General features: G+C 38.1%; 1 protein-coding gene across 5 annotated transcripts in view; it reads left to right on the top strand.

Moving 5' to 3' along the window:
• HEPACAM2 (HEPACAM family member 2) overlaps nt 1-18324 on the top strand; it is a 48706-nt gene that overhangs the window by 13697 nt on the left and 16685 nt on the right. For 2 of the 5 annotated variants that reach the window (XM_027102468.1, XM_027102466.1), the window contains exons 2-4: nt 1243-1593; nt 6275-6559; nt 16595-16891. In XM_027102468.1, coding sequence (XP_026958269.1) covers nt 1389-1593; nt 6275-6559; nt 16595-16891 — 787 coding nt within the window. In that variant the 5' untranslated portion in view covers nt 1243-1388. Of the gene's footprint in view, nt 1-1184; nt 1594-6274; nt 6560-16594; nt 16892-18324 lie in introns of those variants that run through there. The other 3 variants (XM_027102467.1, XM_027102465.1, XM_027102469.1) reach the window with 2 other exon arrangements.

The raw sequence follows: 18324 nt of genomic DNA, 5'->3' as shown, positions 1-18324 counted from the left end.
AGATAAAATAAAACAATATATAGCTCAAGGTAAAGAAGGGGAAATCTCCAGGTGCCAGAAACTATGAAGAAACCTTGCCTCTTAGATTTCTAATGGGCATCTAAAATGAACATGTCCAAAGCTGACTCCCAATCTTTCCACAAAAATGTCTCCCACAGTATTCCCCATGATTAATTGATTAGTTGCCCATTAATAAATGACGACTCCTTTCTTCCAGTTGATCAGGTCAACAACCTTAGAATCATTCTTGACTCATCTTTGTTTCTTGTATCCCACCCGCAATGTGTCATCAAATCCTGTTAGCACCACCGGGCTTTTCTCACAATATCTTTTACTAGCACCCTTATCTACAGCACAGTCATCTTTTGCCTACTTTACTGCAGTCATCTCCTAAGTGGTCACCCTGCTCCTGCTCTTTCCCCTATTTCAGTCAGTTCTCACGGCAGCTAGAGCACACCTAAAAAAATAAGAAGAAAGACCTCTATCCCTCTTGCTCACAGAAATCCAGCTGTGTTCCCATCTCACTCAAAGTAAAATTGCCAGAGTGTTTGCCATGACCCTAAGGCACTCCCTGGTCTGGCCCAGCCACCTTGCTAGCCTCCTGTCTCACTACACTCCACTCTTCTCCACCTGCTCCTGCCTCTTGCTGTGGCTCAAACACACCAACCAGATCCCTGCTTCTGAGCAGGAATAACCAATCACAACTGGTCATAGTTTAATGCCGTTCTCCTTAGGATATTTGCATTTGGCAAGGCTTCAGCTAAAAGGAAAAACTTCCAATTATGGACTGTTAAGCCATTTCAGAAGACTGTGGAGGAAGATTCTCAGGAGGAAGTAGCCCCTCAACCACATAGTTTGATTAGGATATGATATGACTCAGACATTAATCAGTCACGATTTCAAATTTTTTAAAAGGTTTCATTGGACTTTAGAACTAATAATCTTTCCCAGTTCTCCTTTTCCCATTATTCTTCAACAGTTAGAGATAATAACTTCTGCTTTTCCTTTTCATCTTGCCTTTAAAGAGGTCATGCAATCAACAGTCTTTGTGGGGAGTTTTTAAAATGCAGGTTTCAGAGACAAATATTTACCTCTACAGGTAACTGGTACTAGAAGAGTCAGTACCTAGAAGCCTCTCTTCTTTGAAAAGGATTATCGCCCGATCAGGTTCTCTCTGTATTTCCCCTTTAGATAGTGAAATGTGGTTCAGGGTCTTTACAACTTTCCTTTCCTTCATAGCAGGTGCTTGTTCCGGGCTGAAGGTGGCCGTGCCATCACACACAGTCCATGGCATCAGGGGTCAGGCTCTCTACCTCCCCGTACACTATGGATTCCACACTCCGGCTTCAGACATCCAGATCATATGGCTGTTTGAGAGACCCCACACGATGCCCAAATACTTACTGGGCTCTGTGAACAAGTCTGTGGTTCCTGACTTGGAATACCAACACAAATTCACCATGATGCCACCCAATGCCTCCCTGCTCATCAACCCATTGCAGTTCACTGATGAAGGCAATTACATCGTGAAGGTCAACATTCAGGGAAATGGAACTGTGTCAGCTAGTCAGAAGATTCAAGTTACCGTTGATGGTAAGTCCGCTATAAGTGACATGGGCAGCTGAGTAGCACAGCAGTTAGCAATGGCTCAGGAGATTAGACTACCTGGGTTTTAGGTCCTGGCTGTGTAACTTTGGGCAAATTAACCCTCAGAGCCTTAGTGTCTCATGGCATGAACGACATTATCCACCTCATGAGGCTTTCTGAGGATTAAATAAGACATGCATGTAAAGTATATGCGCAGTGCCCAGCTAAAGGTAATCAAGCAGTAAGGAAAACATATTATTTGTTTGCCTGGAAACTATCAAGTATAAAGTTGCTGATATAATGAGGCAGAGAAAATTTTATTTCTCATTAACAGAATGTACCCTGGGAAGCGCCCCATTTTTGTCACATAAAGAATTTTTTTTTATTTTGGTACACTGGGGAGGATGAAACTTGCTCAGTGACCATACTTAAGCAACAATAGAATTTGCTAGGTATGTCCTCTGAGGGAGAGTGGGGTTCAGACAACTTTCAGACATTTATTTTCCTTATTGAGGTATGTAAGCAGCATACCTTAAATATACTACACCCAAAGCCCAACTTCTGATTTTTCCCCCCTAAACCTGTCTATTTAACAATATTCCTCTGTTTTAGCAAATAGCAACTTCATTCCATCAGTTGCTTAGGACAAAACCTTGCCATCACCCTTGACTCCCTCTTTCTCTCACACCCCACATCCACTCCACAAGTTAATCCTGGCATCTTTACCTTCAAGATATGGACAGAAGTGAGTCACTTCTCACCACACCCACTACCAACCCGCTCGACCCCACCATCAGCTCTGGCCTGAACTGTCCTAACAGCCTGGTCCACTATCCCCGTTTCTACCCCTGCCTTCTGCAGCTCAGAATCCTCCCATAGCTTCCTGTCTCACTCACAATCAAAGCCAAAGTGCTAGCGATGTCCCACAAGGCCCAGTGTGACCCCCCCCAACATACCCAGTACCTCTCTGACCCCTTCCCACCTCTCTTCCCCTCACTCACTCTGTTCTGACCACACTGGCCTCCTCGCTCTTCCTAGAACAGGCCAAACACACTCACACCTCAGGGCCTTTGTACTTGACCGTTCACTCTACCTAGGTTGCTCTTCTCCTAGGTAATGGCACTATCTCCTATTTCCTTTCTGTCTCAGCCAAAGTGTCACTTTATCTGTAAAGGCTTTCCTGACCACCTTATGTAAAGTATACAGAGAGAGAGAGAGTTACTCTTTATCTTGAGTTCTGATTTATTCCATTCATAACACTGGATGTATTGTATATTTTTATTTTTTTATTGTTTCTCTTCCTTGCCTAGAATACAAGGTCCATGGGAGCAGGCTTTGTATTTGCTGCTTTTTCCTCACTGCCTAAACCCTGATGCAGGCCATTTGTAGACACTCAGTAAATATGTGCACAGTAAATGAGAGGAAACTGGAGAGCTTGCAGGGGAACAAAGACACAGGATGTGGCAGCAGATGCCTAGAGAACAACTTTGGGGAGAGAAAAGGAGGACATTTTCATATTTTCATGAAATTCTCCTGGGTAGTATCTCGTCTCTCCTTCCAAACTTTTAATAGAACATCCATTACTTGTTAATATGTAGTACAGTTGGATCTGTTTATGGACATGCAGCCAAAAGTTCTTTCTAAAGAATTTTTTATTGAGGTATAGTTGATTTACAATATTATATTAGTTACAGGTATACAATACAGTGATTCAAAAATTTTATAGATTATACTCCATTTACAGTTATTATAAAATATTGAATCTGTTCCCTGTGCTGTACAATATACCCTTGTAACTTATTTATTTTATACATAGTAGTTTGTACTTCTTATTAACCTACTCCTATATTGTGCCTTCCCCCTGCAACAAAAAGGTCTTGATAGGGGTTTAGGGCCTGTGTAAAAAATCTTAGGAAACTTCCATATCTGAGATACACTGTTAAATGCAAGTGTATGATCACAGTACCAACGTCTATTCTAATGATTGGCTCTCCCATATGAGACCTTCAACATCATCTATTTGACTTATTCCATACCACATGTATTTCCATGCATGGGCACATTTGAAACATAAGCTTTTTCTACATAATAAAATGTACCAATTCATTTTTTTTTTTAAATCGTAGTAATGTAAACAAAAGCTATTCCAAACCCTTTGTTCTTGCCAGGGAATATAAAGGGTTAAATTGAGCGGACCACTTGATTGCACCCATCTTGAGAAAGGCTGGAGCCTTCAGAACTACTCAGCACCCCTGCAAGTTACCTTTCAACCTCTTCTCCTTATCTTTCATTTTTTCCTGTCTTCTCTGGGCAGAAGGATTGGATCTGTTTGTGCTCTAATGCACATTTTCCAGTGTAAAAAAAATGTGAACCTGAGTCAAGACAAATTACCTGAGAAGATGCATCAACCCTAATTAAAAGCTGTTGTTGTTTTTTTTTAACATCTTTATTGGAGTATAATTGCTTTACAATGGTGTGTTAGTTTCTGCTTTATAACAAAGTGAATCAGCTATACATATACATATATCCCCATATCTCCTCCCTCTTGTGTCTCCCTCCCACCCTCTCTATCCCACCCCTCTAGGTGGTCACAAAGCACCGAGCTGATCTCCCTGTGCTATGTGGCTGCTTCCCACTAGCTATCTACCTTACGTTTGGTAGTGTATATATGTCCATGCCACTCTCTCACTTTGTCACAGCTTACCCTTCCCCCTCCCCATATCCTCAAGTCCATTCTCTAGTAGGTCTGTGTCTTTATTCCTGTCTTACCCCTAGGTTCTTCATGACATTTTTTTTCTTAAATTCCATATATATGTGTTAGCATATGGTATTTGTCTCTCTCTGTCTGACTTACTTCACACTGTATGACAGACTCTAGGTCTATCCACCTCATTACAAATAGCTCAATTTCGTTTCTTTTTATGGCTGAGTAATATTCCATTGTATATATGTGCCACATCTTCTTTATACATTCATCTGTCAATGGATACTTGGGTTGCTTCCATGTCCTGGTATTGTAAATAGAGCTGCAATGAACATTGTGGTACCTGACTCTTTCCGAATTATGGTTTTCTCAGGGTATATGCCCAGTAGTGGGATTGCTGGGTCGTATGGTAGTTCTATTTTTAGTTTTTTGAGGAACCTCCATGCTGTTCTCCATAGTGGCTGTATCAATTTACATTCCCACAAACAGTGCAAGAGGGTTCCTTTTTCTCCATACCCTCTCCAGCATTTATTGTTTGCAGATTTTTTAATGATGGCCATTCTGACCCGTGTTAGGTGATACCTCATTGTAGTTTTGACTTGCATTTCTATAATGATTAGTGATGTCGAGCATCCTTTCATGTGTTTGTTGGCAATCTGTATATCTTCTTTGGAGAAATGTCTATTTAGGTCTTCTGCCCATTTTTGGATTGGGTTGTTTGTTTTTTTGATATTGAGCTGCATGAGCTGCTTGTATATTTTGGAGATTAATCCTTTGTCAGTTGCTTCATTTGCAAATATTTTCTCCCATTCTAAGGGTTGTCTTTTCTTCTTGTTTATGGTTTCCTTTGCTTTGCAAAAGCTTTTAAGTTTCATTAGGTCCCATTTGTTTATTTTTGTTTTTATTTCCCTTTCTCTAGGAAGTGGGTCAAAAAGGATCTTACTGGATTTGTGTCATGGAGTATTCTGCCTATGTTTTCCTCTAAGAGTTTTATAGTGTCTGGCCTTACATTTAGGTCTTTAATCCATTTTGAGTTTACTTTTGTGTATGGTGTTAGGGAGTGTTCTAATTTCATTCTTTTACATGTAGCTGTCTAGTTTTCCCAGCACCACTTATTGAAGAGGCTGTCTTTTCTCCGTTGTATATTCTTACCTCCTTTATCAAAGATAAGGTGACCATATGTGCATGGGTTTATCTCAACCCCAATTAAAAGTTTGATAGGAAATTTAAAGCTAAACATTGGAGCCAATTTTCTGTTACTTATATATCATCTCATTCTCTGTGTGTCCTGTAATCATGCATAGAAGGAGATTATTATAGGCTTTCGTTCGTTAAAGTGACTAACATGGTACAGTGACTAACATGGTTCAGTGACTAACTTAACGCTGCAATATAAATGCACAGTAATTAAAACATGTAATTAGTTCACTTACATAGCAGGAAAAGTAAATGGTGCAAATGTGATTCTTTAAAACTTTCTCTCAATCCCCCCAAAGTATAATATATCTGAGCTTTGTGTTTTGCAGATGGTGGGTAGGAATTTGCGCTCACCACATGTATCCCTGCCAGCTGCTCTTGGGATATTAGGACAAATCAAGAGAGGGGAATAACTACGTAAACTTTGCTTGTGAGAGTACACCCTTATGGTGTCGGGGGAAAGCACAATGAACAGGAAATAAGGAAGCCGATATTCTCTACCACTAACTGCATTATCTATAAAGTAAAGGTTTCCATTAGAAAATCCTTGAAGAGTAACTTCTAGACTCAGTTATTTCTGCTATAAATGATATTTTTATATTTTATCATTTTGTGTTTGCCATGACGTTTTTATTTTCTTCTTTAATTACTTCCTGAACTGTCTACATTTATAAAGTGCAAAACGTTGGAATCATTTTCCTAGGATTTAATATTTGAAAGACCTCATAGACTTTTATTATAATTCTGTGGTGGCAAAAATCATTTCTATCTGTTCTGATGTTGCAGATCCTGTCACAAAACCAGTGGTGCAGACTCAGCCTTCCTCTGGGGCTGTGGAGTATGTGGGGAACATGACCCTGACATGCCTCGTGGAAGGGGGCACCCGGCTGGTTTACCAGTGGCTAAAAAATGGGAGGCCTGTCCACACCAGCTCCACCAACTCCTTTTCTCTCCAAAACAACAGCCTTCATATTGTTCCAGTGACCAAAGAAGACATTGGGAATTACAGTTGTCTGGTGAAGAACCCTATCAGTGAGATGGAAAGTGACATCATTATGCCTACCATATATTGTAAGTTTTTTAAAATATATACATACACATGAGTTTTCTTCTGGGAAGTTTTCATGAGAGGAGTCACAGAGAACATCACCAGATGTTGACACCAGATGTCATTTGGTTTTCACCATCATTGTAATGTAGTACTAGGTGCAATTATACTTCCTAGGTACTGTCTTGTCATGAAATATAGTTACTTGTACAACCCTGTTTCTTGAAAATCAAGTTGAGATATTGGCCAGGGGCCTTTTAGGATACATTCTCTGACTCAGTGCATGTGTGACCTTAATTCTAGTGGAAAGTAGGAACCTCAATTTCAAACCCAGAACCATGCAGAAGACACTGATTTATTCACCCCCGTGGAGGAAGAGCTGTTCATCATAAAATGGGAGAGGGATGTGCTCTGGAGCTGACTACAGGGAGAAAGAATGTTCCCGGGTTATGCATGGGAAATGCGGCCCAAGGCGTGGCTGTTCTCTCTGCCCATTTTCTCAGCTCCACTTCTAGAGGCAGGGTGCAGAGAGGATCACAGAGAAAGCATAATTATTCTACAGTAAGCTATTCAGCTTCCCAGGGAATCCGTAATTATTTTGGCTTTCAATTCTCTCTGGATCTTTTTTCTGTTGATGTAGTTGCTATCGTTATTTTTGTTTAATCTCATGTATAAGTTAAGTTCACCAAACTTTTCAGTTCATGTCATATTATCATCACCAACCCAAGCAAGATTTCTCTCTCTTAATTGTCTTATTTTTCCCCATCCCCTCTGCTCCATAGCACCACCTCCAATATGTTTAACATTGCATTCTAATTTCAGCTTCTCACAAGGTTTCTCAACCTCCACACTAATGACATTTTGGCTGGACAACTCTTTGTTGTGGGGGGTTGTCCTATGCATTATAGGATGTTTAATAGCATCCATGGCCCCTACCCACTACATACCAGTAGCACCCTCCCCTCAAGTTGTGACAACTAAAAATGTCTCTGGACGTTGCCATATGTCCCCTGAGTGTGGGGGAGAGGGACTGGTGTGTGCAAAATCTCCCCTGGTTGAACCAATGGCTTATCACATTGGGAAGTCATCTGATCAGTTACCATTATAGCTTAGTGCATGGCCACAACAGCAGTATAACAAAATAAATAAGGCATGGCAAAGGAAAACTTCTCACTTTGTGGCATGAGGGTGGAGGTTTCAGCTGGTTGAATCACAAGGGTAAAATTAAGCCTTGTAAATGTATCTACTCACTCATCAAATATATCTGCATAATGCTCAGAAAGGCCCTAAAACCTAGTGTTTAGGTGCTTAGGAGGTAGACCTACGTGGGAAATGGGTTCTGTCACTACCTATGTGACTTTAAGAAATCCCTTGACTTTTCTGAGCCTCATCTGTAAAATGGAGATGGTTAAAACTACCTCACCACATTAAATGAAATCAATCCTCTCTGAAGAATAGTCAGTAGATGACACCAAGGAAGCATTCAGTAAATGGAAACTGTTTGTATTATTGATACATCTGTATTCTATTTTCTTCAATAGAAAATTGATAGTCTTCTTGAGGAAGTGTGTTATTAACTCTTTGGAAAAAAGCATATGTAGGTTTTTTCAACTAGATAAAGCTTAACAATAAAACCGAGCCACAGAATTGTGGCAGGAAAAGCAACTTCTGGGAAGTGGAGTACGGTGGTATGACACAGTTATACGATAACATTTGTTTAATTAAGCAAAATTAAGATAAAAATAGAACCATTGAATCTTAAAACTGGAAGCTATCCTGTATTTTAGCAGAAGTGAGAAAATGTGACAGTGAAATGTATGAGAATGTCTTAGATACCATAGGAATGTATACAAAGGAGTATAGCTCCAGAACTCTGGAGTCAGAAATCCTGCTCCTACTGCCTTACCTCTCTTGTGCCTCAGTTTCTTCAACCATATAATGATGATAACGATAGTACCTACTTCACAGAGTTATTGTTTGGATTAAATCTGTTACTTTACGTAAATTGCTTAGAACAGTGATTGGCCCATAGTAAATACTATATAATTGTTGGCCATTATTATTACTATAATATTATGAGTCTATGGGAATTCAGAGATGAAAACATTACTTCTAGCTGGAGAGAAGGCTTATTATAGAAAGTAACATTTGAGATGGACCTTGAACAATGGGTATGAATGGGGCAAGGGGCAATGTCTGTAAAAAACATTTCACACAATAGGGACAGCAGACACAGACACTAAGCAGAGGTCAAAGTATTTGGCACATGGTCCAGTTTGGCTAGAGCGTAGGATACAATGAGGAATAGATAGAGGTTCCCCACTCCCTTCCATCAGAAAGTAGAGCGTTCCTATGAAACCTTGTGTAAACCGAAATGGTATAAAGTGAATAAGCAGTTGCCTTATGACATGTCTTGCTAATGGATGCACAAAATAAATCAAAATAAAGCACAGTTGCTCACAGACGCAGTTCAAAGCTATGGAGCCTTCATACGGAGATACTGAGTTTAGTTCCCCGGGAAGGGGCTTGGTGGCGCCACTTTGGCCGCTGGGGTGCCCACTGCCTCTAAAACGGCTCCTGCAAAACAAACACTGAACGCCAATTTTTGCTTTTCATCTTTTTTGTGAAAGCAAAAATCCTCTTCAGATTTCTTTCAGTCAGCTAAAACAGGTACTAATGTAGGTCTTTCATAAAAGCCAAGTGGCGTAATGCAAAGTTTTTGAAATCAGAGGATACCTGTATATTTGAGTCAGATTAGGGGGAACTTCGAATGCCAGGCATTACTTGGTAAACGATGAGGAAAATTATTTTTAAAGCAAATGTTCAAATTTTTTAAAAGACTACAGAATGTTTTATAAATAAATACACACATATTCTAGACTAAATCAAGAAATGTTTGTCAAGAGATCACATTTTTCAAAATGGATCACAAATGTCATGCAATTATAGAAAGAGTGTTTATAGGAAAGGGAAAAAGGAAGGTAGGATATATTTTATTAATCTATAATATAGAGAAAAACGTTACCAATTTTGAACTCCATACAGTGATTAAACATGTCTAAGAGCAATATGAAAGCATTTTTTTCTGAAAAATATTGTTCACACAGAAATAGAAAAAACTTCATACATTGATTGTGTAATTCACCTTTGGTGTAGGGGAACTCAAAGAGGATTAACTGCTAGTCCAACCTAGTTCAGAATTCAGTGTCTCAAAGATGAACAGAGAAACAGAAACAGAGGAAATTATATTAAAGATTGCCAGAGAAGAAGGAAGTTACAGTTTTTCACCAAAAAATACCAAAACACCACTCACTAGAAGCAACTTATATAAGATTTATTACAATCATTAGTTATATTGTGAAAAGATTCTGTCTGCCTTAAAGCACAAGGCAGAGAAATAGATTTACGAAGTGTAAACTGTGACTCTCTGCACGACTAGCATTGAATTGGAGTGAAAAATTTAGATTTGGCACCATCTATTATACATGTAGGCATATTCTTGACTGAATAAGATTATTCTGACATGAATTAAAACTTCCATTCAACTCCAGGTAGCACAGACCTAAGCATTCAAGGTACTTGAACACGGTGAAAGAAAATGTGAGCAGACAAATGGAATCGAATCTAGGGCTATATAGACACATCCTTACATTGTTCTTTATTATTTGGTCTAAATGGTTTACATTCACATGGAAAACGTACAAAATGCAAAACATGATATTAAACCAGCCAGATATCATCTACTGAATATTAATTTGGAGGAACCAGCATTCAATGTGGTAAGAGCAGAAGTAAGATTGTGTTGGAGCATTCTTTGTCCACTGAAGAAAACCTGATTTTATTTTGTTTCAACCATGGACTCTAGTAAATATCGTGTCCTTTGGAGAGTGTAGTGGATAGCACGGTGTTATGAGCCTAAGCTGTCCATTCAGACTGCCATCGTCACCCTGTACGTCAGTTTCCTCATCTCCTTATCTGCACTGTCTCAGTGTAAGGCTAATACCTATCTCTAGAGGGATGGAGAGGATTAAGTGAGATTTTATGTGTAAAGAAGGCAGCAAGTGGCACATAGGAAAAACTCAATAATGTTCGCTCTTTTGCTTTTCCTCTTTTTTTTTCTTTTTTTTTTCCCTTGGAGCCCAAACTATGCTTACATAATTGGCAACATGACAGCAAGAAGTTGTGGAAAGCCTGGGTAATTTAGAAGATACCTGCAAAGAGAAAACTGAAAGAATACTTTGAAAAGAACTTTCTTCCCCAGACGTTACCATTATTTACCACATTTTATTTTTCTACATGAAAATATTTTCTTTACATGAATTCTTATTATTATCTATTTATCTCACCATCTATTTACCTATCTTTAAACTCTAGCCATAGATGTAAATGAAAAATTCCTGGGGGAAATTGCATAAGCAATTACAGGTACATGAAAGTATCATTTGCATCTTGAAATACACTTTTGCTTTGCTATATAGTTTAGTTTCATCTGGCAAAGTGAAAATAAGATCTTTCTTTCAACATGTGCAAGTTCATGCCCTAATCTTATGATTGTCACAGAATATGGTGATACACAGTGTGTAAAGTATTAAAATGGGGGGAAAACCATAATCACACCTGTAAATGTTAAATATTATGCTTTAAACTCCTAAATCCTCTTTCCTTTCCTGTGTTATTTGAAAGAATTAGAATATCCCCATCTGAATCAGTTCAGATTTTACAGGACATATCTTCTATCTACAGACTGAACTTTCTTCTTTGCACTCTTTTAGGCATAGTCTATGGAAATCTCACAGAGAAACACCTGTCATGAGTAAAGACTAATGACAGGTAGTAGAAAGAAGAACACTTGGAAAATTTTACAATGTGGGTTCCATTTCCACATTGTAAAGATGAATTATCTAGATGATTTAAGATTTTTTACTCTTACTCTGTGGTAATTCTGAATAGAATGTTAATAATTTATTTTCTTGATTATTTTTGCATTCAAATGCAAGGACCTTCACTTGATCAACATCTCATCTTATTGATCTTATTCACTAATTCATTTATTCACTCATTCACTTACGGTTTGATTTGATTCAGAAATCAAACATCATGGTCTTGTTTGTGCTAAGCAGTTTTTACCCATGTAACATACAGAAACACAACCCAGATTCATTATTTTTTTTTACTGTCACAGTTTTAGCCATTTTGTTGTTTGTTTTTGTTTTGTTGGTTTTGGTTTTGGTTTGGGGTTACAAGAATTAAATAAAATATGTAATCTGAAGAACTGTCATTTACTCTATTGATACAGCATCAACATGCTTTCAATCTTTATTATTCCATGCAAACTGAGAATATGTGCCTTAGTTGATGTTCCCACTTCTCTTTCTTCACCTAGTTATACCCTCCTTTTCCTTCACAATATCATCTTCTCCAGAAAGGCTTACCTGCCCCCACCCTGGTCTCAGGTCTTCAGTGTCACTAAGAGGTTTGCTGTGCTCCTGCAGCACCCCACGCACATCTCTCCCCTGGAACTCACTGCGTTATGTTTCCTTTAGTCTCTTCCACTCGTAAGCACCTCAGGCCAAAATAGGAGCTCCGTGTTATTCATCTCTGTATCCCTAAGGCAATACTTGACACAGATTAAGAATTCAGTAGGGGTTTCTTGAATTTGCCTAAAATGGACCAGATTATCTTTCTTCATATCCCTTTCAGATTTCAGTGTTATCTGAAGCTGTAGGAAGGCTAAATTCCCATTATAACAGCTTCTTAGTTATAGTGCTCTGGCCCTTCATTGTTATGTTTTGCTTTGTTTTTGTTTTTTCTGACCTTTAGCAAAGTTCCTCAGTAATGTAGTAAATGTTATATTCCAATATTCCCCCGTAGAGGACCACATCATCATTGAGAATTTCAGCATGAATCACCTTTTCTATTTTCTTAAGGCGCTGTTTCTATGACAATTTTCTTCATGAAAGCAGGAATTATTTTTTATTTTGGCAGAAAAAGTATAACAAAATCAAGAGTGACTAGATATTTATGAGGTTATGATGTCATAACCTGGTATTGGCCTTGGTGGAATACTATGTCAAGCCAGTAATTCAGGCTAGTAGCTACTTGCAGTTCATGAAATGTGTATGCCTTCCAGCTCTGTTGTAAATAATAACCCAGTAACTGATGCATTTTGTGTGCAACATATGGCACTGCTGCAGGGAAGTGCTCTAAGTGATAAAAATTAAAGAAAAAAAGGTCATTCACAGTAAATACTTACCATCTGCTCCCAAGTAGGGTGGCAGGCAGCATCATGATGGAAATTTAGGTACTGTTCCTGCCCAGCCATAAATTGTTAAAGAGAACAGATGATATGTATTTTACAAGTCACTCAGTAAACAGCCATTCCTGAGGCAAAGGGTTCACTTCTATTGGGAGTTCTCTGCCAAGGGCAAGAAACTGAACCACAGTCAAAATAGAATTATCCTTCTGCTTTCATCTTCAATGTCAGAGGCCACACTGGTTGAATCACTCCAAATGTCTTCAATTGGATTGCTCATTCCCATGAATAATATACTAGACTGCACTTCAAAGTAAAGGATGGTCAGCCTGATGTGCTAATGAGAAGGAAATAACATCATAGTATAGGAAGAAGAAAATATATTGTAAGCTGTAGGTAGAGTGTGATAGACAGATAGATAGATGACAGATGATAGATAGATGATAAGTAGATAGATGATAGATCAATCTGTGTGTGTGTGTGTGAGAGAGAGAGAGAGAGAGAGAGGGAGGGAGAGGGAGAGGTAGAGAAAAAAGGCTTAAAGATCATATACTGAAATATGGATATTCATTCTCTGAGATGAAAACAAGTGAGTTTTCATCTTCATCCTTCTCTGGAATTTTGTGATTTTCTGCAGTGAACATGTATTTCTTATAAAATCAGATAAAATATGCTACATTTTAAGAAATCATGTCAGAAGCAAGGAACTTAAATTCTTCAAGGTGTTAGGTTCCAGGAACTGGAAGAGGTGCTTGTGTGGTGGCTGGGGGAGTTTGAGATATTTGATGCTGACTCCGAAGAGCCACATATAGCATATAATTAAGCAGACAGGAGAGAAAATATTATGCCAATCGTGAAACCCAATAAATGAGGAAGTAGCAAAATCAAAATAAACATGAGTATAGGGAAGAGGAACTAAGACAATCAGATTCCTTTCTTTAAAAACATGTTTTATTTTAAACTAGAGTGATCATTAAATTAGATAATCAACCTTATTCACCAGCCTTGGCTCTAAATTACTGTGGGCTTTCTCTGCAAATGGAACCCACTCTCCAAAATGGAAGAATTACTACTTTTGAGAATATTCCATTATGTTGCAAGGTCCTAAAGCCATCCCAAATGGGAAGTTCCCCAAAAAGTTTTGAGTAATGTCAGCACACTTTGAAAGCAGTATTTCTCATTTTTATGTGTGTTAAATTGTCAAACAATTTGTTTTTATACTCACATTCTATAAACCCTGAAAACAAGTGGGAAGACAGAAAATACTGAATGACCACACTTCTCTTCCTTTTCAAGCCTGCGTCTCTGCTCTCAGACTTTAACCTTTGTGACAGACTCGGGGCTTTTGCTGCTCTAAACCTCTGTTGATTCCTCCCATTGGTTTCCTACTATGGGAACCATAACCAGTGCCCACCAGTCGGTGGCCTTTGCTTCCCTAATGTTCTATCAATGCTGACAACTTGAGGGAACCCTGCTGCTGCACTGGGTCTGAGATAATAGCAACAGGAACCAGTATACGACACCTCAGGTCTCCTCACAATGCCTAGAACAGTATCATGCACACACAGTAGCATCTCAATATTGATTTTGGTTGAATGAGTGAAAACAACTTTTCATTCCCATTACACAATATTATTCAGTGGAATTCAGAATAAGAGTGTTTTATTTTACAACAAACAGTTCTAAAGCAGAGGTTTTCCCCGAGACCGTATCACAGCCTGAAATGAGAACACAGTATGACAGGGTTCTAGTTCAGTCACAGGAAAGGGACATTCATTTCTCTTCACTTTAATGCTCCATCTCCAGTTCCTGATTACTTCTAATTTGAAGGTACTTCTATGTTTGCTTTCTGAAAGCAGGATCATCTCATGTATACATATTAGTATAGATCTACAGGGTTCCTTCAGATGCCTCTGTGTCTTTAGGAAGTAAATATGTGTAAAGTGTATGTCCTCTAGCTAAATATAATTTATTGTTTTGCACCTTCAGTTTCTGTTGTATCTTGGGAAATTTGTCTCTCCAATGGTAGATTGGTCAGAATATGCTGACATAATGGAGAACCATTCTGGGAATCTGCAAATTTGGGGTTGGCTTGCCAGTATCCAAAATAACTTTAGCATGGCATGAATCATGGTGTTTCAAAGGTAGCACAATTGGCAACCAGTCATCTAATCAATCTTTTTATAGTAAAGGTGAGGAAAGTGAGACCCCAGAAGTTTAAATGACTTTTGAAGAACACTTTACTAATCATTGACAAAATCGAGATTTAACCTCATTATCCTACTGTCTAATCACTACATTATATTATTCCACACAATGAGAGATGAACAGTTGTTACTTTTTTTTAAATCAGCACCTTTGAGATTAGGTTATTTATGAGCAATCCATCCATAGCCTTATCCAGTTTATAAATTCCTTGAGAATAGGAACTGTGTCTTACACATTTTTTATCTCTTATACATTTTTTATCTCTCACATATTAAATATATTATGTAACACTTAGTATCTCTCAAACAAGTATTTTTTGATTGATTACTTGATTACCTGAGTACAGAATTAATGTATAATTAGACAGTAATTTATTGTAGAACAAATAATACAGTTAGAAAACCAGAAATTATTTTGATATAGAAAGTTTATACCACTTAACAGTTTTTTTGGAGAGGTAATATGAATAATTAAATACATATATTTTATAGTCCCAGAGCTGCCATTTAATAGCTATGTGACCATGGGAAAATTAATTTTTTAAATATCTCTTCCTTCACGTTATAATGGGAATAATAACATTTACCTTATGCGGTTGCTTTAAAGATTAAATGTGGTTGTCTGCATAAGTACTTAAAGTGTCTTCAGATGGTGAATATCCAACAAATATTGGTTATCGTCAGCTGAAAAATGAGCACAATAATGCCTAAACCTTAAAGTTTTTAGAATATAAGTCAGGATATATATGAATGAGAGAGACCTATCTAGCTGGGGAATATTTTTTAAATCTCTTTTTATATGTTCTCTGAAGAAATCAGTGGGAAATGTGTCTTTATCTGCAGGCAATCTTGTGCCATAGAAATAGCAAGCTGCTACAGGAACATTGCAGTGTAAGGAAAAATACCAGGGGATATCCATGATTAAGTAGTTTATTGATGATCAATGAATATTTGTTGATGATAATGAAGATGTATTTTTTCCAAATGGAATCTATGCTTAGCTTGTGGGAGGAATTTTTTTAATTCTTTAAACTCTTAAAATGTCATGAAAGTATGGAATACTCCTATATCTTTTTACACAAATTTTTGTTCCATGTGATGTTCCACGTGAAACTGTGTAACATAAATATTTGCATGAACTGTCCCAGCCCTTAGAAGAAAAGTAGATAATACTCAAAGAAAGGTTGTCAAAGAGAAAATAGTGGCCATAATCTATTTTTTAAATGCTTTTAAGTACAACTGCAGTTTCAGAAAAATGGAATTTGTCTAACAAGATTGCAGATTTATCTATACATGACTCGAAAGCTTAGCACCACAATCATGATAACAGTGTCTATAAAATTATATCCTAAGTTTTAGGGCTTACACTATTTCAGATAAGTTCAATCACATCTCAAATTATTTCCATTTCCATGGATACCAGAATAAAACACTTTTAGGTCTTTATCATTTACTGGGAGTCTAAATGAAGATCTATTGGCCCACGTTTAACATGAGGACTTTCATGGAAAATAAAATGCTGCTAAGCTCTCCCAAACTCAAAAACTATGTTGTAATTATTTATGTCACCCCTTTATTTCTTTTTTCAATTAATGTAGATGGACCTTATGGACTTCAAGTTAATTCTGATAAAGGGCTAAAAGTAGGGGAAGTGTTCACTGTGGATATTGGAGAAGCGATCTTGTTTGATTGTTCTGCTGATTCTTATCCTCCCAACACCTACTCCTGGATCCGGAGGACAGACAATGTCACATATGTCATTAAGCACGGGCCTCGCTTGGAAGTTGCATCTGAGAAAATAGCCCAGAAGACAACTGACTATGTGTGCTGTGCTTACAACAATGTAACTGGAAGGCGAGACGAAACTCATTTCACCATCATCATCACTTCTGTAGGTGAGTGTGATGTAAAAGGCAGGGATCCCAATGAAACACAAATGCACGATAGCCTTCCTCTACTCCTATTTTATACCTGTGTGGAAGAGAATATCATTGTGGGATTGTTCATATACTCTAAGAAACTCTTTCCTGAGTTAACTAAGCCATGGTTTCTAAGAGTCAAAGAAAGAAAACCCAAAGAATAATGGAGAGAGAATTCAATTGCTAGCTCCGAGGGGCTATAAAGAAAAAGGGAATTCAATAAATTACTTCTAAATGTATATTCTTGCTTTCCTGATTTTACAAACAGGAATATAAGAGAAGAGGTTATTCATTTAAAAGTTTTATATCTACTGTTGCATTAGGTCAGATGAATACATCTCCATGAAATCTGGTTTTCCTATCTGGCTCCCTTCTCACTGTCCTTCACAGGCTTCCCTTCTTCTTTCACCATTTAAAACCCGAAATCTGAAATCTGTGGGTGTTCACAATAGGGGTCTCAACACCTTGGAAACTACACAATTTTGTAAGTCTGTGAAATTTGGCATTTTCTAGAAGTCATCTGATTTTCAGAAAGGTCATCAATCCAAGTAGTTAAGAATCACTGCCTAAAATATTTATGTCCACCAAATTCCCAACTTTCTGAGCCTTCTCTTTTCTCTCTACAGTATGATTTCATTCTTCTGTATGATTTCATTCACTCCCGTGGTTTCATGTGACACTGGTACATCCCAAATCTTTATCTTTAAAGATCTAAAACTGTATTCCCAGTTACCTTCTAAATGTCTCTACTTTCAAGTGCCAGAGGCAGCATACTGTTTCAATATATCAAAAATGAAACATCTTCTTTTCCCCCAAATTGCCATTCTTTCTGTATTCCCTGTTTAAATGAATGGTCTTAGTATCTACCAACCTTAGCCAGAAAGCTAAACCCCATCCCAGACTTTTTTCTCTTGCTTATTGCCCTGCCTAACATCCAGTCATCGAGTTTCCTTTCTTTCTATCTCTCAAGCCCATTCTCTTCTCTCCTTCTCCCTTCTCCCTTTTTCTCCCCTCCTCCTCCTCTTCCTCCTCCCCTTCTGCTTTCTCCTCTGCTTCCACCTTCTTCTTCTTTTGCTCTGTCCTCTACTGCTACTACTGCTACTGCTACTGTCAAGTCCTTCTTAGACTCTTCTTTGCATGCAGACGAAGACAAGCCAGATTCCACCTGGGGACAACCTGGGGACAGGCTTGGACAGGAAGTGGTGGTCAGGGTTTCTATGATTGGTAGAGGAACGAGTTTGCAAAAGGCGCCGCTCATTAATACCTTCTGCATTGGTGTCTTCTCTTTCTCTGTCTTTACAGCCCTGCTGCCTAGAATAGGGCCTGTTACATAGACAGAGTCAGTACATGTTTCTTTAATATATAAAGCAAGAATATAATCCTTGGAATTCTTAGGCCAAATTTTGCAG

The sequence above is a fragment of the Aethalodelphis obliquidens genome, unplaced genomic scaffold (assembly GCF_003676395.1).
Source record: "Aethalodelphis obliquidens isolate GAN/ISIS:26980383/991018 unplaced genomic scaffold, ASM367639v1 scaffold5, whole genome shotgun sequence".
Taxonomy (NCBI): domain Eukaryota; kingdom Metazoa; phylum Chordata; class Mammalia; order Artiodactyla; family Delphinidae; genus Aethalodelphis; species Aethalodelphis obliquidens.
Note: the sequence above shows the minus strand (reverse complement) of the source record. Positions and strands in the feature narration are given on the sequence as shown.